General features: G+C 38.6%; 2 protein-coding genes across 2 annotated transcripts; both read left to right on the forward strand.

Moving 5' to 3' along the window:
• The first annotated feature begins 74 nt into the window (after positions 1 to 74).
• On the forward strand, positions 75 to 27,152 carry LOC144476260 (proton channel OtopLc). The gene is made up of 9 exons (XM_078192967.1): positions 75 to 1,146; positions 21,237 to 21,465; positions 21,903 to 22,017; positions 24,558 to 24,783; positions 24,866 to 25,023; positions 25,144 to 25,360; positions 25,570 to 25,732; positions 25,806 to 26,672; positions 27,032 to 27,152. Exons 1-8 carry the CDS (start codon positions 75 to 77, stop codon positions 26,638 to 26,640), a joined length of 3,015 nt encoding a protein of 1,004 aa, XP_078049093.1. The 3' UTR covers positions 26,641 to 26,672; positions 27,032 to 27,152.
• On the forward strand, positions 26,761 to 27,988 carry LOC144478256 (uncharacterized). The gene is made up of 2 exons (XM_078196021.1): positions 26,761 to 26,780; positions 27,032 to 27,988. Exons 1-2 carry the CDS (start codon positions 26,761 to 26,763, stop codon positions 27,570 to 27,572), a joined length of 561 nt encoding a protein of 186 aa, XP_078052147.1. The 3' UTR covers positions 27,573 to 27,988.
• The last annotated feature ends 4 nt before the right edge of the window (positions 27,989 to 27,992 follow it).

The raw sequence follows: 27,992 nt of genomic DNA on the forward strand, positions 1-27,992 counted from the left end.
CCCTAACATGTTGGTCACGCTCTGATCGTGACATCCGGCGCAGTTGATCACGCGGATCGCGTCCCCGAAACACGATGGTGGCCGAACTGGCGGGCATTCCGTTTGGCAACGCGGAGCGGAAGACAGCTACCGTGGGTCCGGAGAGGCTCAGATCCACAGCGAAGCCGAAGACAAGGCCCAGATGGATCGAGGCCGCGACTCGTGAACCGATCTACAGCGTTTTGGACGGTGGCGAGGCGTCGACGAGTTCGGCGATCGGTAGTAAACGCAACGTAGTAGTGATCAGTGCTGTGAAGAGGGAGAATACGCGGGAGGGCCGCCGAGAGTTTGCGGAGATCAAAGAAGGACCGCAGGGTGTAGCGACAGTGGAAACGGAAGATGAGGATCCGCTGTACAGCGTCGTAAAGAAACCGAAGAGGGTCCAGTTGCCGGAAGCGGGCCCGAACATCAAACCTCGACCGATCGAGGAACGGAGGATCGAGGAGAAGAGGACTGAGGAACGCAAGACCGAGGAACGGTCCCCGCAGAAGACTCAGCGGGAGGTCCGGTCTCGTCAAGAGGAGCTGAAGAGGTGGCTGCAGGTGGCTTCGAACCAGCTGCCCGAACCGCGACGGTTGTTCGACCTCGGTGAGATGTACTCGAGCCACTTCGGGGAAGCTGATCAGCTGCAAGCTGATTGGAAGAGGCCCGTTTCGATACCCCGCGGGGTCGTCGGCCTCGTAGGACCTTATCGCGTCTACCAAAACCCCAACGAACGAAGAGAGTATATGCTGCAAGAAGAGGAGCTGGTCGAAGAAGTGGTAGATTCTGTCAGCGAAGTCGCAGCTAGAGAAAATAGCCTCGGCGAACATCATCGGAGAGCCAAGTGGAGGATTCGGGAGGAGGACGAAGATACCTTGGTGCCTGATATCAGAAACATTCCTGGACTAGAGGAGTTCACTGTCGAGACGGAGAGCAAGGATACATCCGAGTGGAAGAAGATCGATGATCAGACTACCGTTGAATACAATCGGAACGAGAATGCTGACAAGAACGAGGAAGATCTGCAGAGTACTGTTGATGGAATTCTGTCGGGAAGGGAGGAGCGTGCTGTTGATGTTCCTGATGAGGTCTCTACTGTATCCACCAAATCGTTGAAGGAGAAGGGTGAGATTTGCTTCGAGATTTCGAGATTTAGAGAGTTCGGGTGAGAGAGTGCTTGCTTTTGATTTACTAGCGAGATCAATTTTAGCAATGATCTGTTGTCGATTATTATCGATGACGAAGATGCGGTTTTTGATACCATTCTTTTACAGTATGCATCATTTAAGTCTCCTTACGTCATCGCTTAGAAACGAAAGGTTGAGAATTGAAATGATCGAACTGGAAAATCGTTATTATAAAATGCAATAGTACACGGAAACATTTGGATTTAAATTGCTATAATTTTATAAGAGAAAATCGTAGAACAATGAACCTAGACTTATTTTAAAGCCTCTACTTTCATAGCTTTCGTATCCTTGTGACATATTTTAAAAAAATCTAGCAAAAATGTTTTCCTCTAATAGTATTAGAAATTGAAACATTTCTAAAGACATTGGACATCTGACCTGATCAAATCTATCAATAATTGTAACACTCTTCTTCTTTTTAACAATCTCCAGAACAGTAAAAAGCGTTTATTTATAAATACTCATTGGAACTGCCTATATGACTTCTGTACATCGAATGCAGACAATTTTTATCTCGCAGAAAGATCCGCACATAACTGTCGTTTACTGCCGCTAAATTTACAACATTGTTAGAAACGAACAGGGGATTCGACGCTATCGCCGTCGGAATAGGTGTCAGACATCTGCGACACCGTTACTCTAATGAAACGAATCAGACACCGGTACACTTTCGAGCAGACAATGAAAAATATTGGTCGCTCGACTAATAAAGACACCTCGCACGTACGGTGACTTGGACGAGCGCACTTGAGCCCACGTCCTATCTACCGCTAGCTGATCCTTTTCGTCCGACGATATACCGTACATCGAGTAACATGCATCGCGCATACAAATCTTGTCGGATCGTTAATAAACGAAACCGTGTCGTTCGCGAAGCGTTGTACCAAGCCTTGCAGATTCTCTATGCATTCACAGTGCTTACAGGACACTGTACTGTCGTTCGCGAGCCAGCATGATGAAAAGGTACGGAGTCGTGCCCCTATACTTTATTCTAAACGGTTTCGACTGCAGCCTAAACAATTTCATAAAATTACTGTTGGGAATACTGATTGCAAGACTGCGAGGATTTTATGCACTCGCGGGGAAAATTAATGGTTGTCATTTTAAAAATCTCGGCGCATTTTAGTTTCGGTTTATTCAAATTTCTAGAAGATGATGGGCACCTCTATTTGGCTCTTGCAATTTTTATTTTAAATAATAATCCGCCATCTAGCGATTATTTATTTAATGTTTTGCATTTGGAGAAATCTCGAAGTGCAAATCATGTTCACAGCGTCTTTGTTAATATGACATAAAAAGTATAATAATAATATTAATTTACTCATGCATGGGAGTAGAAAAACTCCTTATGACAGAAGAAATAATAGCAAATGGAAAGAAAATGGAATACATATGTATAATACATATATACTCGCGTCGATATTTATGTTGACACGTAAGGTTCTATTATAAATGATCAAGAGTAAAGTTAATAATTGTAAGTTAATCTGAAATAATTTTTCTGGTTCGTAGTATTTCCATTCTATTTAACAAAATAAATTTTTATGCATACAAAATTTATCCTTGTGACTCCTACCAACAGTTTTAGTACTTGATCATTTTTTAAATGTAAAACTTATTGTTACAAATATTATTTTGCAACGTAATAGAATAATTTTAGTGGTGCCCCAGAGTCGCCATTCGACTGCAAAGGGTTAATGATTATTCAAGTTTAACAAACAAAAGAAAATGCAGGAAATGCAAAATAATTCCTATACAGATACAAAATTATGTAACGAAGCAAAATGTTTAATATTATCGAGGATGGAAAGTATGTTGACATTGTAATTTAATGCATATTTTACATTATTTTTATCTTTTTAATATGAAGTTTTATATCCTTTGACTCTTATTATTTCTAAAAGGCTATTTTGATGTATTGTATCCTTTAATTATAGTTATTTAACGACTTAATTTTTCTCACAAACATTTAATTGAGTTCAGATCGGTGCTTTGAGGTATATTGTTGGTTTCAAAAAATGTATTTACAATTCTTGAGATGTTCTTCAAGTTGTTGTCTTGTTGAAAGATAACCAATCTATTTTTTTGTAATTTATGCATCACAGAAAACAAACTTTTCTGCAATAATTCAACATATTTGGAACCAGTCAGTTTCTCTTCAATTATTGCTAAATTTCCAATTCGATTTTTATTAAAATCATCTCATATTATAAAGGAGCAACCTCCATATTTCACTTTCTACTTTTATCCATACATATTGTCTTCCTTTACTTGGCTTCATTTCAAATTTCAACTCATCGCTTGAAACAGCTGTTTCCTATAATTAAATTTGCTTTTTATAATAGTTCTGAGTAAATCTTAATGCTTCGCAACATCGACTTTCGAAATATATGACCTTTATCGTAACATACGACCATGCAAATTACATTCATTTATATGAGATTTTATTTGCATAATTTTAATGGGCAATCATGAGTTTTCTTTCAATTCTCCGACACTAAGAAATATTTCGTTTTAACTTCAATTATTTGTCTGCCTTGATAAATGGATGTCTTCTTCTTTCTTGCACTTCTAGTTAAATTTTCTGGCCTTCCAGTAATATTTATTTTGTAAAATATCGTTTTTACAACTTCTCTTGAAATGCTAAAGTCTACAGCAATTTTTTCAAAGATTCGCCGTTTGCTCGACGATTATAAATTTGTACATGTTGCGTAGTACTCAATTTTCTATTTTACGACATTTTGTAAGAGATCGCCTATTATAATATATACACTTTAACTTTTTTAGACATGAAAACATGCAAATAACTAACCACAAACCTAATATTCTACTGAAAAATTATAATTTACTACATACCTACTTACTTCCCGTAATCCATAAATAATTAAGAACTACGCTTTCAATTGAAAATTCTCGAGTAATATTGACAGTATGGCTTCTCCTTTGATACTGATACATTGTCAATATAAGGAAAACAATAAATCACAAAAGGCGAGCGTCAATTTTCAAACAGAAAGGAAGGCACACAACAGAGATATGTAAGTGTACCTAAAAATTGAAGGTATCAACATAAATACCTATGCGAGTGTACACATTATGCAAAGTAAGAAGAATACGAAGAACTGTAGCGAGCGTAATAGATATAAGAAGATATAATAGTTGATGATAGATTTCTTCAGACATATAAGTAATTATCGAAAAATAAAAGAAAATGATACAAATAAAAATAATAAAAAAATAATGGAAACGTAATAGAAAAATAATAGAAAACTAATAAAAAAATAATAGAAAATGTTGTTACTCAGCTATGATTCAAGATTTAACAGGCAAAAAATTCCTATAACTTGTACAATACCTGAACTTTCGAATAAGGCAATAGTAAGTCTCTAGAAAAAGGACTAAATGTCACGGTCCCTTCGACCGTTGACTGGGGGCACGATCGTTTAAGAAATTTAACATGTCGGCGGAACGGACGATACAGTGATTATACATCAAAGAAGCAGTACCCCGAAGTATTTCAGCAATCTCGGTGGCAATTTAACGTTTCAGTTCTCATCGTGAAACGGCTGTTACCGGAGAGCATACGTCGAACGGCTCTCATGGATCTCACGATCCTATTACTTTTTACACCGCAGCTCGCGGTAATGAATAGTCAGCTGCCACGACTTTCGCTGTTTTTGTTACCCCTTGTTGCTCCTCCTCGCGCCGCCGCGGCTTAAACATATACAATCATCGTTGTAAATTCTTACCAGCAGCGCCGCCGTACCACCGGTGAATTTTCCACGGGTAAAAGGCGCCATTCACGACTTTCCGTCGATCAAATGGTCCCGCGATCCGTCCTCTTCCGGTTACGAGCTGTCGTCGAATTAAATGAGAGGTTCCTGCCAACGAGCTAGTAAAATGGTTCTTCCATCGCATTGATGACAGATAAAATAGAGGTACGGTCACCAAAGACTTCCTACTGCTGCACTACCCGTAATAAAAATTCGTAATAAACAATCGTGGAACGATAGTTATGGCCTCGTTTTAAAGTTTGGAATCTCTACTTTCACGATCTACCGTTGTTTTTTTTTTCTGAGATGCTTTTACGTAACATGACGGGATGCATTTTTTCTAAAAAAGAACTTTAAATTGTATCGTTTCTGAGATCAATGGGAAATCTTGTTCGTGATTGTATCTATCTATTTGCAGATTGAAGTTTCCTCTTTACAATAACTTCGTGAAACATGCTTTAGGATTCTTTTTAACCATTTTATGGTACAGGAAGGGAAACAAGTTAATGGTGTAAATCATTCGAGTAAAATAGTACACTTTTAATTTAAAGCTCAATGAATTATTGTCCTGAATAAATAAGTAAACATACCAATCTAATTTAAAAATTCATACACAATATTTCATGACCAAATGTTACTATCTCGATAATATCACAAACGTTATGTGCAATACACACTTAATATTGTGCAATACACATACCTTTTTTTCTTGACGAATTAAATTGCCCTAAGAATTAAAGTATTGAATTTGCATTGCATTTCGCAGTCAAACAATATGCTATGCAGCATGCATATAGATAGCATTCCGACCGGACTTTTTTAAAAATCGATTTTAAAGACTCCATTTCCTATCAAACCGATCTTTGTCGCTGCGGTTCAGAATCGATTTTTTAAAATTCTTTTTTATTCTCTTAGCTACACTGTAGAAGACAAGTGGTCGATTAGCATGGTGGTTTCCAAAAGATCGAATTCCTGTAGAAATCCAGGTCGCCAACGTCGACGGTCGTGCGTGACAAACAAGAATGGCCGAAATGGTGAAATGACCGAATGACCGTGTCGCGTGTTCGCGTTCCGCGGAAAAGAAAGTGGAGAAAAGTCCTTCGAATCCGAGCTTCACGATGCAGAGTCGCGTTTTGTTCTACGACAGTCCCTTTACTTTCACGTTTCGCTTCAGTCATGAAGTCTCGACTCCGCGATTAACGCAATCGTCCCATTCTAATCATCCACTACACCGGGGTGTATCGATCTATCCAGCACGCGAATGCCGGCGTTAGAAGCAGCTGACAACTTGCTCGAAGATACAGATTGCTCGTTTCAGTGCTGTTCACCGACTTCTTGCCTACTGTTCGCGCGACTGTAGTACAGTTAACCACTTTTCCTGGCACGTGCTACGTGCCTACCGGTCTTTCGAGCACATCCACTGATAATTGCGCACTGCTAGGAGAAGATCTTCACGGGAACGCGATCCAACGCGCAGAAAATCTCCGCGACCACCAAAACTACAGAGTGCCGACGACGTTTTATTAAACTTAGAAGTATTCTTCTAACGAATTCTTTAACCCTTTGCACTCGAATGGTGACTTTAAGGCACCACTAAAATTGTTCTACCACATCCCAAGATAATTTTTATACCAACAAAGCTTAAATATAAAAAGTGTTAAGTAGTGAAACTGTTGGTAGGAGTCACAAGAATCAATTTTGTATGCATAAAAGTACTTTTTGTTGCATTGAATAGAAATACTATGAATCAGAAAAATTATTTCAGATTTACATTTAAAATCGCTTCGAGTGCAAAGGGTTAAAACACTTGTTGCCAAATCAGTACACTTGTTACGTAGAATTGTTATTTTAATCACTATACTTATACCTGTATTAGACAGAGGTTGTTTTAGATGACGATTAACATTGACTGTTTCATTGTAGTCAGTACGATAAATGGAGGAATAACAAATTCAGTCTTATTCATCGTTTGTTGCTGCAAACAGAATTTATTCTAGCAATATTCGACATTGATGCTAGTTTATTTTAAACTGCAAACCGGGGTTAGGCCTTTTCATTTGTGAAACTCATGAAATAACCATGACAAAAAAAGTACAGAAGAAATTATTTCTTTCAGTGACTAAAAGATTTCTTACGAAGAAAATAAAATTAAAGTACTATGAATGGTCAATATACACAAGTTTTTGTATTTAAACAATATGACCACGGATTAATAAAGATCCTCAATTTAATTTTATTCTGTTATATATTTTAAAGAATCCGTAGGTAAAGTCCTGAAAATATTCGTTATATACTTGTTGTCAAAACCTTATTGTCAAATTTGCAAAAATTAAATATCTTTTTAATTAAAAAAGTTATATTATATTTTTGAAAAAGGTATCGATCTCTGTCCTACATATACCGTATTAATAAATTGTTCAGATCGCAATTGTTACCACTGATAATTCAAATAAGAAGTTTTAGTTTATTAAGAATTAATGATAAATAGTTAATCGCGAGCCAACAAACCGTCTCAAACGAAAGGCATTATCTAATTGAGTTATCTGTTCCGCGCGTACTATTTAAAAGCGGATCGTTGAGCTTCTGTTGGATGTAAAAGAATCATTGTGTAGCTTATTAACTTCCGGTAGGCAGAGTGTTAACATAGATGTGTTCGGATAACACTCGCAAAATGCCAGAACTGTAACGAATAACTTCGTTATGGGCCGTAGGTCGGATAATTTAGTTCCCTTAGCATATCATTTGAAGAACGATCAAGATGCAATTTAATGATATATTTAGCGATAATTGGACTCTGGTAATTATACATTTGAATGGTAAGAAAATGAATTGCGGGCAGTTATGACGTACATCAAATTCCCAAAAGCATCAAATTCTCATAAATCTGTAAGATAAATTGGTAACATAAATTAAATTCTAGACGTGCCACTCGTTGAGAAATCGCACAGTGAAAATACAATGGAGCACAAAGTATAGTACAATATCAGCGCTTTCAAATCATTCGCAGAAACAACAGGCTTCAGGTGGTTTTTGATTTGCATAAATTGCGTAAGGAAATTTTATCGTGCAAATATCTGTAATCTGAAAATAGAAATTAACATGAAAGCATTCATAGATGATTTCCATGTGGAAGCATGACCATAATTGCCACGCGCAGTTAACAGAAGCCAACAGATTACCATTTTCAAGCTAGAAAAAAGAAAATTCCTAGAGCAGATAGAGGATTTTTTGCATACAAACCCGAGAATCTGGGAAAAGATTTATTAGACTCGGTTATACTAAATACATAACTAGCGCTGCAGGCAAATGGCTAAATTAATTCCGAAACCAGGGAGCATTAAATGGCACGCTCGCTCGCTGGCACGTGGAATTTCAGTAACTCAGCGTGGACGCGTGTACTCCAAACAAGGATCGCCAGAACGATGATGAACCATATGCAAAGCAAATATATTCGCATAATCGCGAATCATAAATTCTAGTCTCGAAGACAGCGAACCGATATTACAAGAGTTACCAAGAGACCCGTCAAATCGTCGGCGTTTAATTACGCGTCGTACGTCAATTAGCGCATGGGAAACGCGAAACATCTGCAGTATGCAACATTTCTGCGCGGGTAAGACGCATGATTGATATTATCGAGTTGCGATCTAAGATGCGTTTTCTTTATCGCAATTCGGAATCGGCGGGAGTTGGCACTAATTACACTCAAAATAGCTGTTTTACAGTCGCTAGCAGAGATTGGGTTGCTTCAAAAAAAGAAGAAAGAAAATAGCACCGATTTGTAAACATATGTATTTTCAACTTTAGAAATTTCTTGCTTGAACTGTAGTCGTTATTATGTATTGTTATTTTCAAAAGTATATGGACTAGTATAACATTCGCTTCTATATATTTAAACAGATATACATTGAAAGGAGAAAAACATTTACTGTATCTTAAAGTAGAATATATGAATGTCAAAATGCAATAAATTTTCGATTTATTATAAAACGTTATCTACATAATTTAAAAGAGATAAAAAAATAACGAATTTTCACGCCACACAAGCATTCGGAAGATCTATAAAGTCAATTTCAAAAGTTATGAAAATAAATTGTTTTCTAATTTTTATTACAAGTGTATACCGCTATTGTTTTACAATATATTTCAACAAGTTTGAAATTTTTTAAATTATTATTTATTTACGATCGATGTCGTTTTATATCACTACTTTATAAGATTTTAGGATCTGTTTGTAGTATGTATTTCTTTGTTGCAACTTGTATCACCGGATTTACTTTATGGAGATGAACAGTCATGTATAAAACGTTTGTAAATATGATTTGTTAATATATCTGAAGAAATTTGTAAAATTGGGTTGCATCTTTTGTTGTTGATTTTTCTCATACTACATAAATATCAGCGTGTAAATGGGCCAAGAGTTTATTCTAATTTTACAAATTTCTTCAGATGTATGAACAAATTAAGATAGCAAATTATATTTACAAACGATTTATACATAACTATTCATCCCCATAAAGTGAAATCGGCCATACCAATTGCAATGAAAATAATAATTTTGAAAATTTCAAACTTCTTGAAATATATTTTCAAACAATAGAGCTATAAAACTAAACATCAAAATTTTTTAAAAATTTGTTTCCATATCTTTTGAACTTAATGTTTTTTTGTATTTTTTGAATTATGTGGGTAATTTTTTATACTAAATCGAAAGTTTGTTGCATTTTAACATTTATATACTCTAATATACCGTAAAGGATTTTTTCCTTGTATTATATATTTATAGAAGTCAAAGTTATACTAGTGTCCGAATATTTTTGAGAGTCACTGTACATGTTGCTTGCACACTCTCACAAATACCGCGATATACTTGTTTGTAACGCTATAAGCATTTAAGCATGTTTATATATATTTAAATCAGAAACAGCTTCCAATTCATTCCGAGAGATATGTGCTCGAGACAAATGTTGTTTAAACGTTTTCAGCTGTTGGTAACGTAATTAAAAAATATACTATCGTATTATATTCCATAATTACGTAGATATTATAATTGAAGTTCATAAGATGCTTGATTTTGAATAATATTCACGAAAACATTGCATTGATATAAAATCGATCTAAGTAGACATTGTTTCGTAAATAACATTTTAGGAGTTCATAGAATAATAAACGTAAACAATAATTTAGGAAAGTTTGTTGATGGTGTTTTTGTTTCGTCGGAGAACAAATCGAAAGGAACGGTCAGCGGCTGCTCGGAAAAACGCGCGAGCATGAAAGCAGCGAGGCAATGAGGTGAAAGGTAGCCCGTGGAAAACACCGAGTCCCATAGAAAAGAGTAATTTTTCGCTTGGACATCGCCGAGGAACACGCAGAGACGCGATAAATTGCCTTAGCCACGTGTGTGTCTTCTTGAGCGTGGATCGTGTGAAAGCAGATTCACAGCATTGTCGAGACCAGTGGTCTTCAAGTTTCGTCGACTCATCCTACGCGCCGTACGTTTCCTTCTCGATTTTCTTTTGCGACAATAATTTAAGACTTTCATTTTGGATTGTAGTTCTGTACGATTTCGTGGAGGATGGTTTTATGGTCACTGGTCAAGGCGAAAAAGCAACGACATTTTTACTATAAATATACTTTTTAGAGTTTCTATCTTCATAGAATTTTCTTCTGCGAATTTTTGTTGCAACTTCAATTGTGGTTATTTCAGATTTAATGGAAAATCGTTTAGTGACCACTGATTAAGAGCAATGGATTTATCATAAAAATTCTCTGTATAGTTTCCTTCTTTGTGGATCTCCTCTTACAAAAATTGTTTGGGCTCTTAATTTCTGATTTACGCTGTTTAGAGTTTCTAAAATTTCGTGGGAGACGATTGGATGATCACTGATCAAAAACAATGACCGATGTTTTATCATAAATATACGCTTTAGAGATTGTATCTTTGATTATTCGTTTGCAAAAATTCTTTGAGTTTTTCATTTTGGGTTCACAATTTTTAGAATTTCTAGCTTTGTGATCTTGCGACTATGGAAATTCTGTAGGACTTTAACTTTGGATTGTGGACGTTTAAAATTTCGTGGGAGGTAGCTTGATGACCACTGGTCATCCGGCGCCTCGCGTATTCAAAGCTTCCATGAATTTATTCTCTTAGATCGCTGTAGAGAAGGCGGTCGACGACTTTCGTATTCCGGAGAAACCAGTTGGCTGCCGAAATCGAATTTCGGCCGAGATCAAATGCGTCATTCGTTCGTCCTTTCATTGCCGTGAAAACGAAGATGGCGCCCGGAAGTTGTGCCGACACTTCCACTTTCCAACTTCAATATCGTACTTCGCGCACGAATAATTTTCTCAAATCACCAATAGTGAAGTGACGCTTCAAACGACACGTAAAATGATATAATATTGTCCAGTACAAAACAGTATATTAAGATAAACCTGTTTGTGTCCGACGAATACCGTGATTTAAAATTTCTCTGCTTCTTTAGGTTCATTTTTGAATAACTCACGAGTATCTCCGATAGATATCACGATAGGAATTGTTTTTTTTTTCTTATAAATAATGTTTGCTATTTCTTATACAGACAGATTTGCGAAGAGGATTTGATCACGACTAGCTAATCGAATTTCGTTCGATCAACTTCCACAGATGAAAGGAGCGCCTCGATACAAGTGCTATGCAAGCTGCTGAAAAATCAGTGTAGAGGAAGATATTGCTCATAGTCTCGTGCTGTGGCGATAACTCATCCGACAGGTGGTTACCGAGCATTTTTCCCTAGCGCGCAGATATACCGTGGCATAATAAGTTATGTGATTACATTGCCTCGCTGTAGAAGGCGAACGATTAATCGCATTATAGAAAGTGGAGGAATTAATCTATACTAGATAGTGGACAAAATCAAAGCAACATTAGAATATAGTATTACAAAAATAAATATTTATTTAGCCATCACTAATCCGTAAAAGATCTAGCGTTTCACAATAGTCAGTGAAACAAAAAATTAAATCTCATTTTTGTAAAATAGAATCTAATAGGTAGACTGCAGACTTTGTGTTTGAAATTATTTCCTGTTCATTATAGTTTCTGTTTAAACCATATCTTTTTACAATGGAGATAGAATATTTTCATATGGGATAAACGTCTTCGTTCCAGCAATAACTTACGAACTATAATTTTTTACTTAAATCTGAGGTCGTGTGTCAACTCTATCGCCGACTAATTGAAACATTACCGTCACCCAACGAAATTGCCTAACAGATTTATTAAAGAGTCCCTAGCTACAAATCATAGATTTAAAGAAACTCTCCAGAGACACACCAATAAATAACACAATATAAACATTACCGCGATGGTGCATCTGCCACGTCCCCCTGTCGAACCTCGTAATTAAGACAACAACTTTACCGACCGCTATAAAACGCCCACGGAGATTCGCCAACTAAACGAGTGCCACCTAACCACGGGAGAGTCTATGAATCACTGCGAAACGTTGAACCACAGCTATCCGCCATCGATCAACGATAAAGCCAACAGATCCCGTAAGATTGGTAAACGTCGGCTCTCCAGCGGATTAACAAAACGTTCCCCGCTTCTTTAGCCGATATAATCAGCGGTGGATTATGTACTTCCTGCAAGGATGGATACGATATGCGTATCCTCGCGCGGATGCGTACGTGCACTCTTTTTCGCGTTTGCGAATCAGCCGTGCAAGACTAATCGACGCGTTTTACGGCGCATAAAATTGAACGGCTGCGTTACAAGAGAAGCGCCATGGACACCTGCTTAATCTCATGATTGTATCTAAACCGTAGCGCCGAAGCGCCGATTCGACGAACCAATTGATTTAAGTAAAACTAAAACGGATTTTAAGAGGTCACTGCTGATCGGAGATCTTAATGCGTTTGTTATCTCCTAACAATATTTTAAATCGAAGATCGACAGATTTCTTAAAATATTATCGAAATCGGTAATGTTTTTAGCCATAATTCAACGAATTCTTTGGATTAATGTAATTGGAATGAGAATGTTTTAAAAACTATATTTAGAAGAAAATTGTCGCGCTGTCTTTGAACACAAGTCAGTTATTAAACTGCTTGTTAACAGACTTCCAACAATTGTAAACACTGGTGATTGAGATGTTCGTGCATTTGTGGTAGACATTTGTGGCTGCAATATATTACAGTAGTGCGATTATAAGAATCGGAAAGTATCGATTATTATATCATATAATGCTGCAAGAAAAAATTTTTCTCGATGGATTTAAAATTGAAATACATTAACACAATCGCTAAAATTTTCCTATTAGGTATCTCGAAACAATTGTTTCTTGTACTTTAAACTATATATTTAGGAAAAAATGGTCAGGCATCAAACAGAAAAAGTACTGATACAGAATAACCCAACTTTAAGTCAAAGTATTATGCTTTAGAAAATTAATTTCTGGATAACTTTGAACATTGTTTACCTTCTCCGAGTTAAAACCCGAAAAGATGAATTGGTCAATAGAGAACAACATAAAATTCCTAAAAAGAAGAAGGTACTTTTTCCACCATTTTCGTGATCTCTGTCGTCGCATGAACGTTATCGAAAAAACGAAACAGCTATGAAAGATAAATCACGAAAAGACGCCAGGTCATCGATCGAGAGCATGATGGACGCTTTCTTCGGTTCCAGTTGTCCACTCTGAATTTCACCGGGTCGTTTTTCAGGGCCATTTAGGTCGTTTTCCAATTCCGTGGAAGATTGTCAGCGTCTCTAGGTTTCTATCATCGCGAGCAATGTCGCGGCGATGGGAACAGAGAAAAAATCGAGGCTACGAGAAACAACATCGTCATCATCATCATTATTATCATCATCATCATCATCATTGTCATCATCATCATCATCATCATCATTGTCATCGCCGGTATAGTCCAGATGATCGGCTACCACCACCGTTTGTTGTCCCGGAGCGGTCGATCTTGTTGGCCGTGCACTTCTGGGTTACCTTGCCAACTTGCCATTCCGTTCGACGATAGTGCGTGGAGCAGTTGCTCTTTTGCTCTCTCTTCTCGGCCGATCTCATCCGCGCGAAACTGTGGCAGAGTTTGTCCCTCATCCGCAGAGTGTCTGCCGACGGTGCGGAATGGACGGTGACTCGAGTGTGCCAGTCAACACCATCATTTTCCTATGACAAAAGACTCGAGGTAACGTTCCGACACCATCTGCTCAGTTTTTTGCAATTGTGAGATCTTGAAATTTATTGGAGACTTACGGAATCTTTCTTCTTAAATAATAAATATCGTTCACGTTTCTTATGCTTCTTTTCTTGAGAGAACCGTGACCATTTTTAATTCTACAATCAGGAGGCAATTTTCTGACTTTCTGATATGTTGCATGCAACTTTCTGCATCTGTGAAATTAGCGAGTTTATTGAAGAACGTGGAATTTTTCGCGAACATGAATATTAATGACACCTTTAGCGTTCTTTTATTGGAAGAACTTCGGATGGTTTCGTTTTTAATTTGATAATTGGGAGGCAATCTACTAACTTTCTAATATGAAGTATGCACTCCTCTGCATTTATGAATTGATTGGTGAACGTGGAATTATTTGCGAAACTGAATATTAATATCTTCACCCTGTTTTTACTGGAAACACTTCAGAAGATCTCATTCTTAATTTTATAATTAAGCGATAATCTTGCGACTTAATTACGTGGTGCGCATTCCTCTGTTAACAAAATATTGACTCTGGATCTTCATACACAATAAAATTTCTCTGCGTTAATTACAAGAATTAAGAATCGGCTGTAATATTCCGTTCTTTCGTTTATGACTCTGCCGAATCCTAAATAATGCAACGGTATTAAAGTATTTACATTTGCTAGCTGTTTTGAATTGCATTTGTCCGCTGATGTCAATCTTGAAAATCAACGCCTGTTAGAGACGTGCATGAAGAGCCATTAAACTTCTATTACCTCATGCTCGGAATTTTAATTAAATGGTTAAGGCACATACATATTTAGAATAAATTATTTTATTACGTTTCCAACAACGCCGATGTGTTTTATGGTTAAAAGAAATCAGCTTAGGGTTCATGAAAGTCAAGAGGGTTTAAGAAAGCGCGGTCTATCTGAAACAACAGTTCGTTGTTAGAAAGGATCTTACAAGTGTACAGTTTTTATGGCTGTCCGAGTCGGAATAAATGTGTTCGTGAAATTAACGCTATTGCAAATCATACATACTTGTTGCTACTATTACCAGACATTAATATTTCATTCGACGAGTTTCATTTATTTGTTATTCCGCTTTTACTTTCGGTTGCTAAACATTCTTGCTAGTAGACAGAGATTAAAATTCGAGTTGCTCGAAGTCTCGTTTAAAACGTGTTTTATATTAATAATGAAACTCGTCGAATGGAAAGGTCTCCGGCAAGAAAAAAGGTGACATTTGCAACTAACTATTTTTACATTTGCTAATTACATTCTGTGTAAGGTATTCACAGCTTCATTTAACAATATTTTAAATAGCTTTCCACAAGTGTTCTCACCTATTAGCCTTTGCATTTTTCCGACGGAGCAGCTATCACTTCTGTGTCATAAAAGAACCTCCAACTAAAGATTAATATTTCCATTTTTCCTACAGGAACGTTTACTAAAGTAACATGCCCCTGTGTCATTCATATTCTACGCAAAAAATATAAATCTGTTAAAGATCCCGAGTCTGATAATTGCTTCACGTTAGCGACTAAACCATCGATCTCCACAAAGATGTAATTTATCAGAGATCCTTTAATGAGAATCAAGAGAGAGAAAAATCGATTCGGAAGAAGTAAAGTTTCGTGAACACCTGCAACGACCTCTGTGACAGGTATCAATCACTCCTCCACTTTCCACGATGGCTCAACAGGACGATAATGTCGTCGGCTCTTCGCATAATGTAACCCTCTAGCTGTTGTTGCATCGTTTATCTTCTTCGTTAGGAATATTCTCATCGCGACGTGATACCCGACGAACGGTCATTCGCGACTCTCGCTGTCACGAATCGAACCATCGTCTTCAACGACGTGCTCATCAACGATACACGTCGCCGTATCTATCATTCGTGTATCCTCCAATTCTGTATATTTTTGTCGTGTCGAGTAGCGCTCCACGAAATAAGCTTCTCTCTCCTACGTTCGTCACGTCTATCGTCCGCTATCAATTCGTTGTACCTGCGCGCCAGATGGCTAACACGTTCCTCACGTTTTTTTGCAACTGCTGAACGAAATTATGGTTCGCGTTATACGGTGAATTGCGAGCCTTCGAATTTACGGCCCGCCGACCTGATTTCTACACCGAATCTCAAATTTCACGTTTCACCAGTCGAAGATCATCGGGTATCGCTCGACGAAGATCCATGTTGCTCTTCGGTTATTACAACTTCTATCGGTTATCTTTAATTGTCTCAGTGTTTTATTTGAAAAATTTATAATGCAGTTGGAGGCTACTAATTTGTTCCTTCAGATTTTTTGTGATTTGATCATAATATAAGTTCAAAGAAATAAATCCGATCAATGGTATCGTCACCAAATGCGTCTCAATAGTTCTACAGTTATTAGATAAAATTAGACTGCACGTTTTTGCTAAGTAAAATGATTTCTCACTAATTAAATAACGTATTCGCAGAATACAAATTTTCTGCATCAGTTACAGGGCCCGGGAGATAAAATTTCTTTCTCTCACTAAAAGTTTTACAGGTTTGTTTTTGTTCCAGTACTTTTTCATTCTTAAACACAAATGGTCCGCAAGTTTGTGTTCATAGATGCCGAAAAGAGTCGTAACAAAAAAATTGGCTTTCTCGATTGTAAATCAAACGACATGATTTACGAGGCGGCAGGGATGGTGGATAAGATGGGAGTTTCACCAATTAATTCCCCGGCTTCGTTACGAACGCCGCCGAATTATAGAAGCAGCGAAGAATGGCGTTGAACCCGGGTAGGGACGGACAACTTTCATTGTTCCTATTAGCAATTCGGCAATGTAAATTCAGTGGTGTGGACGCACCAACACAATAATGTTTAAAGTCGACCGTAAAGCAACAGGAGACGCGTTCACGCGCATTTAATTTTCACGATCTCTCGGCTTTTGATCGTGCGATCTTTCTTTCGGAGTTTCTCACCGTGTTTCAAGACAGCTGATTAGAAGCTCGGCTGACTGAATCGTTTCCCGTAACTCAAAGTGCATCGAGTGTATCATTTTCTCGTAACTCAACTCGCGTCAGCTGTCCGAGGCCGTACGTAGAGGAGTTTTTCGCACAAGCGAGTCCAGTCCGCCTCTGCACAATGGGCCACCGTCTTCTGTGACCTGCGTCTGACATCTTAACGATGCACAGTGTGATATTTTAGTAATCTAACGGGACAAGATCGTTACGCTGAGGAAACATTAATTTTCGGTTGCTTATTGATCTCTGTGCTAAATAATAAGCACACGTTTTCCAATTTTTTTAACGTTAATAGAGCGAACAATCTTTAGGAGTACCTCGTAGACTGGAATTAACCCTTTGCACTCCAGGATTCCGAAGTGAAGCCATTTAAAATTGCTCTTTAAATGGCTCTGCTGCGGAACTCTCCAGTGCAAGGGGTTAAAGAATTTATTGCATAACGTATCTTTCCCAAATATTTCATTTTAATAGGGCGAAAATAATCTTTACAAGTATCACGTAATTTAGAATTTAAAAGAAGAAAATTGCTTTAACAATTATTGCATAATTTATCTTTTCTAATTTCTCAATCTTAATAGGCTCGACGATCTTTAATGGTATTTTGCAAACTAGAATTTATATAGGATGACGTAAATGATAAATTAATTATATATTATTCATAATAATGTATCTTTATCAGTTTTTTAATTTTAACACGTTCTATGCCGAGCTATTTTTACTCGACTCTTCATTCTAGTCATTTGTTATTTCACTAAAACTTGTTTTATTATCTGTAATTATTAATAATCGTATATAGTAATAAAACAAATTCATTACGATCCATTCTTGTGGTGGATATTAATTCTTTAATTCTAGATTTGTTATAAACTATTTTTAGCCCATTAACCCCTTGCCGTACCATTTTCTCTACAATCACTATGACTAAAATGTTTTTCAATCGCACTAGTTTCTTAGAAGAAAAAGGAATTTTATATTTATTGTGTGCTTATATATCTACTCGGACTTTTAGATATTGGTGACGAGAGAATAAAATTTAATTCCTACTTAAAGGAACGGATGAACATTCGTACATAACTGCTTATTATAAATCTCCATCGCAAGTCTGACACGTCAAAGTACGGCAAGGGGTTAAATAAACATGCAAGCATGTACCATCGGTCGTACACGTGGCACGGAATGTGTTAAGAGTATGAGAACAAGCTTTAATTAATTAAGCTGTTTTAACAGTTATTGCATAATGTAAGCTGACTTTAAAGTTTTGGTTTCAAAAATTTTAAGAGAATTGTTCCAAAAATTCTAGCAGAAAACGAAAAAATTCTTATGAGATTGTAGTTCCTATGATCACAGATGTTTTTTCAAACAAAACATTTTTATTGTAACGTCGCAATAGTTAAGAGCAATATTTATTCAATGACCAGTGGCACATTAGAAAATTCATACTTAGTTTCCTGTATAAGTCGGCAAAGAATTTTGTGTCACAGTTATTTCGTTGTTGTAATATCTATCATCTTTTCTTCATAATGTCACTATTGTTAAGCATTTACATAAGTGAATAGCAATATAATTAATGTCTTAGAGTCTATGTCTTAGACGGCCGTGTTTTGAGATATTGTACGACATCTACTACGGTTTCTCGTATCTTCTTCACCGTGACGCAATCATCGAACACATGCTACCTCGAGGATGCCCTCCAACCTTATCCCATGGATGTGCAATAATCGACAAATGGTAACCCCTCATCTTTGACCCTATCCATCATTCAATGTTTAGTCGCGAATCTATAAGCAACCGTCGTCGAAGATCGTCGATAAACGAATCGACTTTATAGCAAACATTCGAGACTTCCGGTCAGGCACAAAGAGATCGTATCGCGACGTAACGGAACATAATACAGTGTAGCTCTATAGCGATTCGGAATTGTGGGTCTCGAATTGTTACGATTGGAAAGCAAATTTATATAGAAACTTACGAGTCTCACGCGTAAGTGTGTCTGCACAGCGAATTGTACGCTAAAATAATTCTTTTCGCCTCAAGCTAAGAGATGTTGCACTACAAAAGAACCTAAATATAACCTAATATTACCTAAATATCTTGATTTCCATTAACAAGAAAATAATGAATTTTTCGACAGCAACAATAGACGAACTTCTCTTAAAAATTATAGAGTAAGCCTGGGTGAACATTCTTTGAAAAGAATAAACGAATTAGTATTCTTCAAATAAGTTCAAATGTTACCAAGTTAATTGTGAACACATCGATCATAAAACTTAGATAATTTCATAAATAATTTATTGAGGAAATTTCTTGCGTGTTATAAATTCGCAGACGTCGTAAATAAGCGAACATCTGTAATTTCAACGATTAGATACAACGAATTCTCATTTACATAGCCTATTTGTTTGAAATAAAACGTAGGAAAATATCTCCTATTTTCTGAAAAAATTCGTAAAAGTCACGCATAATGGAAATGTCTCGTAAGAGAGATCCATTTGCTTGTACCGTATAAAATCACAGTATACTGTAATCGTTGAATTTTCCGAGGACGTATCGGAGAGACGACATCAGTAAAAGTTGGATCATCGAAAGCACGATGAAAGTCGATTGATCATCGTTTCAGGCCCGTGCGAACCCGCTTGTATCTTTTAAGTCGATTTCGCGCCGCGGCGAATATAATTGGTCACGATTGATCCAGGGAATTGTTGCATCCGCTTCGCCTGTCGGACGCACAGCTTCATCGCAAAGAGCATTTTCTCTGGCATAAATTGCACGCTCGGTTCGCGTCCGCTAATTACCGTCGATTTAACGCACCTTGGCATCCAATGTTACTATCGTCGTCACGGCAGTCACCGATGGGAAGAAAAATGAAAACCTGCGGCAGAAGAGCGATCGCATCCTCTCCCACATTGAACACGATTAATTATCAAACTGATGGAAAGACTTTCGAAAAGATTATATACCTCACCACTGACATTTCATAGTCCTCTGATCATTTTAATCATGACGGTGCAGCACCTACGATTCATGTTTATATGTACATGCAAGATGTGCCATTATACGTCTCCGTTATCTCTAATGATATTCCAAAAATTTTCATTAATACGGCAACATGCGCGCTGATCACAATCTCACATTTTTCTTTTTACAGAAGATCACAGTATTGTGCAGCACATTGTTATTCTCAGTCACGTGCCGTGACGCGATCGAGCAATTAATAAATCCTCTCTTTTACTTTTCTAATTTAATTTATTTGATCTTTTAAATTTTATTTTATTTGATTTTATTTATTTATTCAATTTATTATCTTATTTGTTCAATTTAATTTATTTAGTTTACCTAATTTAATTATTTCTCTTCGGATTTCTTGAAAAGATTGAGTTTAATTGAGCTCGTGAAAATATCGTCACGTTAACGAAATAAATCGTAGATAGTGGCAACTTATTTTATGTGATGGTTCACGCAAGACATTAACTTCCATGCTCGACGCTGCCGACAATCATCACTTTTCCAATCTTCGCTGGATCACTATCATTAGTCTGGCAATTCAGTTACCTGCATTATCGTAAATAAAGACTGGGGAATCGTGGTATGCACTGTCAACGTCTTTGAAGAGCGACGAGAATTAAGACACTTCTGTCATGTTCACTCCTTATACTCCACGTGTATACTTTATTAGTATCGTGAACAAAGTAAACTCTGCACAATCTGACTTACGTATTACCCTCACACGTTCTAAACGCGAACAGTTCAACGTCCAAGACAACTCGTAACAACGAAATTTGCAGTACAAATCACTAAATATGTAATACAGCGTAACTAACTAACTACTCCGGATATTCATGTCTCTCAAATGATCGAAAGAACCCGAAAATATTAGTAACAATATTGATCAATTGTCTTTCCAAAATAAGCTAACCCGGAACCATCGAAATGCCAAGAGGAGGCGGATTTCTTGAAGCGAAAGTTCCTCTGTAGTGACCCAGAACTGCCCGGCGAACGGTATAATTAGTGGGTCTTGGTCGAGCAAACGAAACCAGTTTGGACGTTTCTGACCGGTCAAAAATTTATGTTACAGCCAGCAATGAGCAACACGACAAGGACAGCCTGAACGATACCGGTAGCACGACGGGTGGCACCGTGGAGGGTGCACCTGGCGGAGCCCCTAGCCGGGCTGAGAGGACCACCGAGTCTGAGACAGCGGCTGCTGAGACTACCAGGTCCTCGGAGCCATCCAGGTCGTTTGTCACTAGGCTCCTGTCCAAAGCCAGGTCACAGAGCGATTTGTTGGACCACTCGGAGCCATTGTAAGTCATTTACACGTTCGCTACCAGCTTTCTTTTCGACCTTGATAGTTATGTATTCTGTAAAACGCAATGTGTCCTCGTGAAATCAAAGAGAAACCATTGCCACAGAGAACAAGAAGGTTTATAACATTGAATTGTTTAAAGAGAAAGCATCAGAAATAAATAATCATGTATACAGCTGAGATGCTGATTTTATTGCTAGCGCTCTGAACTTCATTTTATGGTAGCTATCATTCAATGGACGTGGTTCATGAAGGATATGTCTATAATAAAAGTGATTTATGACGCAGTTTCTTTCGTAATCGAAATGGCCTGTCGAGGCGAATACAAAATTTCACTCTGAACAATAGGAGAAGAGCTTCTTTTAGATTCAATGTTTTAGACACGATCGAGAGAGGTATGTAATCGAAAATATGATCTTCCGGTGGCTGTTGCAGTTCGCAATTATGGGTCGTGCTGTCGAACGTTTACGGCCAGCTGGTCGTCGTGCTGATGATTGCTCTTTGCTTGGCCGAGGTCATGGACACGCCTGTGCCTCTCCTCAGCTTGCAAGTAAGTTAATCTACATTTCACTGAATTCTATAAGCATTACTTAATCCTTTCCTCAAAAAATAAACTAAGTTAGCATTCCTTTTATAACAAATATTAATTTTGGTGGAGAATTATTAATCGTGGTGACACCGTGTGGTGTACCTTAAGTTAAATGTATCATTCTCAAATCCACATCATTCAAAACGAAACGGAACAAACCGACCGAGACACTATAATAATACTGAAGTGTTGAGCTAAACCCGACACAGGATTTCAAAAAAAGAAAATAGAAAAGAAATCCAGTGTCCACAAACATCAAAGTTTAATGGCAGCACACTCTGCCACGCATCGAAGTCCCCGATGCCTAAGCAGACATTGCGTTCCCAATTTTATTACGCGGAAACTGCCTAACTTCACCGTCGCGAATTTTTTTTCTCCACGGTTTACGGTTAATTTCCTTGCGCACGATAACGTTTCGAAACTTTTACCTGAGCGGTGTAAAAATCCGCCGTCATCTGCGAAGTCGTATAAACCTCGCTAATGATACTAAAAATCTAATCGTGCGAATCGCATGAGAGGTGGAACGTTAGAAGTTAGGCCCGAGATGGCCTCAAGCCGTAAAGTGTAGAATATTACAAGCGAATCGAGTTGCACCGTAAAATCGCGATGCACGTTCGGCGATGCTTCATTCCATAATCAAGGAACGTGTTCCCTTAATCGTTTCACGGCTAGAGCCATTAATGCATGACTCGAATTTAATATACAACGCGACGTTCGACGCACAACTATATTCCAACCGACAGTTTTCCTGTTTCGCAAGCATAAGTTCAATTTTTCTATCGTGGGTTGGACACTTTATAATCTGGATTTTTTCTGGGTTAGATAACGGTACGGTAGCTGAACTACGATGTAATTATATGCTAAATGTTGAGAATTATCTCTTGGTGAATTTACTAATGCTGTTAACACACTTGTACACACGATTGATGAATCACGTAGATAAAAGATTGCCGACATTCAAAGTGTTGTAACTACTAGAAAAAAGATCGTAGGACAATATGTCTAGACTCATTTTTAAGCGCGAAGTATCAGCTTTTATCAGCCAGAATACAATTTTCTCAAAGATATTTGTATATCACGTACTGCAAGTTCGAATGAAACTTGTACCCAAACCAAATCTTGGACAACACCTGTATACTTCTCATTCAAGGTATGATAGAACGACGATCAAAAATTGTAAGTCGATCTATCTAGACTCGTTCTAAAGCGTAAAGTTCATTTTTCTTTAGAAAAAATATATACATCGTGTAATGGATGAATCTTGAATCTCGAACTCAGCCCAAACCTTGGACGATTCTTACACCAACACATTTTTCGCTCACACTGCCATAAAATAACACCGAAAAATCGTACATCAAATTTTGTGATCTAGTTTGGAAAAGAAGGTTTCAATATTCAAAATCGTCGTGGAATCGATCACAGAAAAGATTTGTCAAGTCCCCCAAAGATGATTGCAATTCGAACAGATCAGAACTGGTTACCTAAAGTCCGACATATGTTCAAAAGATGTGAATGCCGTTATACATCTAAATACAACAGAACTCTCCGAATGACAGCGATCTGAGGATTATAGTGCGCGAGCGCACAGTTGGTACTTCGGTCATTTCGGATCAAATGACGCTCGCAATTACGCGCAATCCGGCGTGTTCACATTCCACGTAAATTATGGATTGGTTTAGATCGTGATGCCGACGGGTTTACGGTAACAGTAACAGTCCGCGAATTGAATTCACGATTCCTGCACCAGCCGAGATCAAGCATATCCTACCGCAAGAAGAGCTAGTCTGGCTTCGCATTTCTTGGACGCTCCGACTGCTAGAAAATTACGGTCGGGGTCGAAACCGAGCATTATCCGCTAGAGTCGTTTATCTCGAATCCGGACCAGACCTACTTCGGATTTGTCGCTGTTCCTAAACTGCTCGCGATAATTTCGCTTCAAGTCAACCATAAACTCACCGACTTTTATAATCTTCATTATGTACCGGAGAAGAATGCATACTGTAACTTCAGTCTTCTCCTCTTGAGAATTTGTTGTCAACATTTCATGCATTCTTGCAAAAATTCTCAACTCTGTATCTCAGTTCTTGGTAATCATAGCAGTAGGAATGGTAATCTCATTGGTAGATGATCTCTTGTAGTAAGTATGAAATGAAGACGACATGAACTTGGAAGTTAATTACTGCGCTGCTGATCACCATTTTTATAGAAATATTTTTGTACAAAACTCAGAGTGAGGACACGTTTTCCCCATTCCAGACCGACTTAGTGTTAATCCAGCTTAATTGATTCCTTAATAAATCAATGTAGTACAGGGTTGGTAGACAGAAATCTTCCAGTAGGAAACACCTTGCATTACTGCGAAATGAAATGTGCAGATCGTTTTATAATTTAGTAGATCAATTCCCTGCGGCGTGGACAGACTTGCAAAATGAAGACCACGCTGTTGTCACGTATCAGGCCTCGATCCCATCGATATTCCATCGTGGAACGGTTATTTACAGGGCGTGTTCCTGATGTACCTGTACGTGGGAAGCATAGCAGTGATCATCAGCATCTATACATGGGTGTTGGTGGACAGTTGCGGCAGCCTCGCTAGAGGTGCCGGTGGCGTCGACGATGCGGAACTCGGTGGCACGTCTTTGACCAGGTTCGGTTCTTTGAAACGAGCGCACATTTCACGTTCCAGAACAGCACCGACAAGCTTCTACATTCGGGTCGGAGCGCTCGGTGAGTTTCCTGGAATTCAATTCCATTCAATTGATAGTAAACAAGAGTAAATGCTAACATAGAACGTCTGGATCTTGGATAGTCTTTGGCCTGGCGACCCTCGTCTTCAATGGACTGGAGATGGCGATGCACTCGATGATGCAGGGCGAAGAATGTTTGAGCGATGTTGTTTTCGTGCATCCGGTTCTACACGGACTATTCACCTTTCTGCAGATGCACTTCCTCTTTGTCAACTCGCAGGTCAGTGCTCCGTTTGCTTCTCATTGCTTACAATGATTCGATGACTCTTCGATAACATCTCTGCAATGTCTCCAACTTTGTAAAGAATTTTCAGACCTTATAACAAATGACTGCTTGCAGGTTCTGGTCGAAAGGTTTGGACTAGCAGCAAGGTTTGGTTTCATCCACTTAGCAGCCACAAACATCGCCGTTTGGATACGACTGGTGATCTGGGACTCTGCTCAAGAATGGACGTATTTCGTCCACCTGGCGCAACAAGGGTTGCCAAATTCTGCGTCTCCATTAAATCTTCGAGGCTTCCCAGAGTCTCTGATCAGACACACTAGAGATTTGATAGGTTTGTCAAAATATTTTTACAATCGTTAGATGTCTAAGGTCCACTGAAAAGATAGATGGGATGAAACGATCTTGAACACGAGATTCTCTCTTCCGAGGTCGTTCACCTAAGCTTCTTCCTCGTGAAAGTAGTCTTGAGCAACCAGTTGCGTTTATACTCTGCTGTCTCTGTTCTTCGCGAATATTCGAAAGGCTCATCTTCTTTTCTAGATCACTCAGCGTCAAGTAAAGAGATCTTCCATCCCTACCAACCGATCTCGAAAGAGCAAATCTCTCAGGTGATAGCTCTACAAGAGTGTCTGAATACGAATAGCTTGGGCCAGTTGTGGACGTCCAGCATGCCATTCCTTTACCCGTTTATCGTGCAATTCAGGTATCTCAGAAAACTTGATGTATTATAATTTTATCCAGTAGTGGATTCAATCTATAACATCACTGTATTTCAGCCTAATTGCCGCCGCAGTCACGTTCGTGATGGGTCAAAACGTCGGTCGCAATCGTCTGTCGCACAAACAGAAGTTCCACAGCAGCAAGGACTTAACAAGCAATACTAGAGTCGGCTGCGACGGATCTAGCAAGGGCCTGTTCCTCGGAATATTATGCATGGTAGCCGGTATAGTGGTCATTCTGATATTCCTGGTAGTCAGAGAGGACGAGAACTTCCCACCAAGTACTCTGTCTTGGCTCACTTGTGGAACTCTGATCAGTATTCTGGCTCTGAGCACTTTGATGACCAGCAGTGGCCTGGTCCAGGTCAGGCAGATGTCTATTGTATCAAGAGCACCCGCTGCCTTGGATAGTCTATTATCTAACGTGGCTTTATTCGGTGTCCAACTGTACTCGGTATTCACCATCGTGGTCACTGCTTGTTCCTTGGCCATACTGGTCGATGAAACCGACGAAACTAAAGGAAGACATATCATGCTACTGACTGCTTCTGTTCTGCAACTGATACAGTGTTTCGCTCAAAGCACTCTGATAGCGGAGGCATCGAAGAGATCTTGCATCACTCGTTTCCAACTCATTGGCAAACCGGCTCGCCAAGTGATCACCTTTCTGTTGTTCAGCAATTCTGTTCTGTGGGCCTTTGATACCGTCATCACACAGACTTGGATCTCGCAGGAACTGCAGCTGAGATTCTTTGGAGTCCTTGCTTGGGGTATCCTCTCCAGGATTGGGCTACCTTTGCTGATCTTCTATCGGTTTCACAGCTGCGTGTTGCTTGTCGAGGCGTGGAACAAGTGCTATAGGATGCCCAGAGGAGAGCATCCGCTCAACTGACGACACAGAACGTCGCACTCTTGTTCCTCTAGGTTCGCATTTATCTTAAAAAATAGTTCTAATAATAGAACTTATTCTATTAACACGTTGACGCCGGCCTGACCCACCGGTGGGACACACATGTCAGACCTGTGGACGGCGTACATTTGCTTATTTTGCTTGTATTTCACAAAATAGATACTACAAAATAGGTTTATGTTATTTTATCTGAATATTATAAACAGATATTCAGTAGTAAAAACATAGAAATTCATTATTATAAACTTAACATAATTATTTAATTTTTGTAAATTTCGGGCGTCGGCTCACAGAGAAAATCGTGAATATCGACGCCAGCGTCATCGTGTTAAGCCATCACTTGCAACAAGTATTAACGATGACCATTTTGTAGGTTGCAGTCGAGGTCGCATTGCTCTTACCACCGTAGAAAGGTGACGATAAACCTGTGTCAGGACACCGAATGGTCCCCGACCGTCCGTCATACCCCAAAGACATTTCATCCTAGCTCGTTGACGGTGGACAGAGTGCATTTGGTTCCTTTTGCGGACAATCGACTTTATTTCGATCCAAATTCTTTGATCCGCGTTACAAGCTTGGAGCACGATAGAAAGAAGCTGCGTCATCATCATCACCATCATCACCACCATCACCATCATCGTCGACATCTTCATCGGAAGCACCGTCGCGTTGTTAGCGACCCGGGAATGCGAAACTGGGGCATGGTGAATGAACAGGCGAAACAGCATCGCAGACTGTTCAGTTTCGATACGGGTATCAGTGGACCCTGGCGAGACGTCTCGTTACTCGAGGTGTTCACTGCTGAGGACAATTGCAATGAGGAGGCCCTATCTCCTGATGAGGCGAACACGTCGACGTTTAGGAAAGTGCCATGGCATCCAAACTTGCACATGCTCAAGTTGAGAAGAACGTAAATAGGAACACAATGCATACACCTGGGTCGCTAGTACGATTCGACATAAATCGTAAACTGTACTGGAATATGCTCGGATAATTGTCCAGAATATGATTGACCAGGCCAATTGTTTAACGCATTGGTAAACAGAGTATACTCTTTTTCAGGTAGTGTAATGTGAAGTGTAGTTAACTGTATTATTTAAGGTATTCGTGCAGGTTCATTATTGGACAATTACCCGAGAGTTACTGTACAATGATTGCAAATTCGATTGGCTATTTGCGGTCAGATTCACGTGTACACGAGAGTATAGCTTGATAAGGTGTAATTTATTGCACCTTGATCATAAACTACAAAGTCTTTTAGTGACTTGGAACGGCCAATTGAATTTGCATCTATTATGGTCTCTTTTTCAAAAGAAGACACGTTCACAGTCATA

Source organism: Augochlora pura, chromosome 2 (assembly GCF_028453695.1).
Source record: "Augochlora pura isolate Apur16 chromosome 2, APUR_v2.2.1, whole genome shotgun sequence".
Taxonomy (NCBI): Eukaryota; Metazoa; Arthropoda; class Insecta; order Hymenoptera; family Halictidae; genus Augochlora; species Augochlora pura.

What these genes read in the sequence shown, in the direction of transcription:
- LOC144476260 (XM_078192967.1), top strand. Translation starts at nt 75, where the DNA reads ATGGTGGCCGAACTGGCGGGCATTCCGTTTGGCAACGCGGAGCGGAAG. An exon ending in CATTCGGGTCGGAGCGCTCG is followed by an intron (nt 24,784 to 24,865) that starts GTGAGTTTCCTG and finishes GATCTTGGATAG; the next exon opens with TCTTTGGCCTGGCGACCCTC. An exon ending in CCGTTTATCGTGCAATTCAG is followed by an intron (nt 25,733 to 25,805) that starts GTATCTCAGAAA and finishes ACTGTATTTCAG; the next exon opens with CCTAATTGCCGCCGCAGTCA.
- LOC144478256 (XM_078196021.1), top strand. Translation starts at nt 26,761, where the DNA reads ATGTCAGACCTGTGGACGGC. An exon ending in ATGTCAGACCTGTGGACGGC is followed by an intron (nt 26,781 to 27,031) that starts GTACATTTGCTT and finishes ACCATTTTGTAG; the next exon opens with GTTGCAGTCGAGGTCGCATT.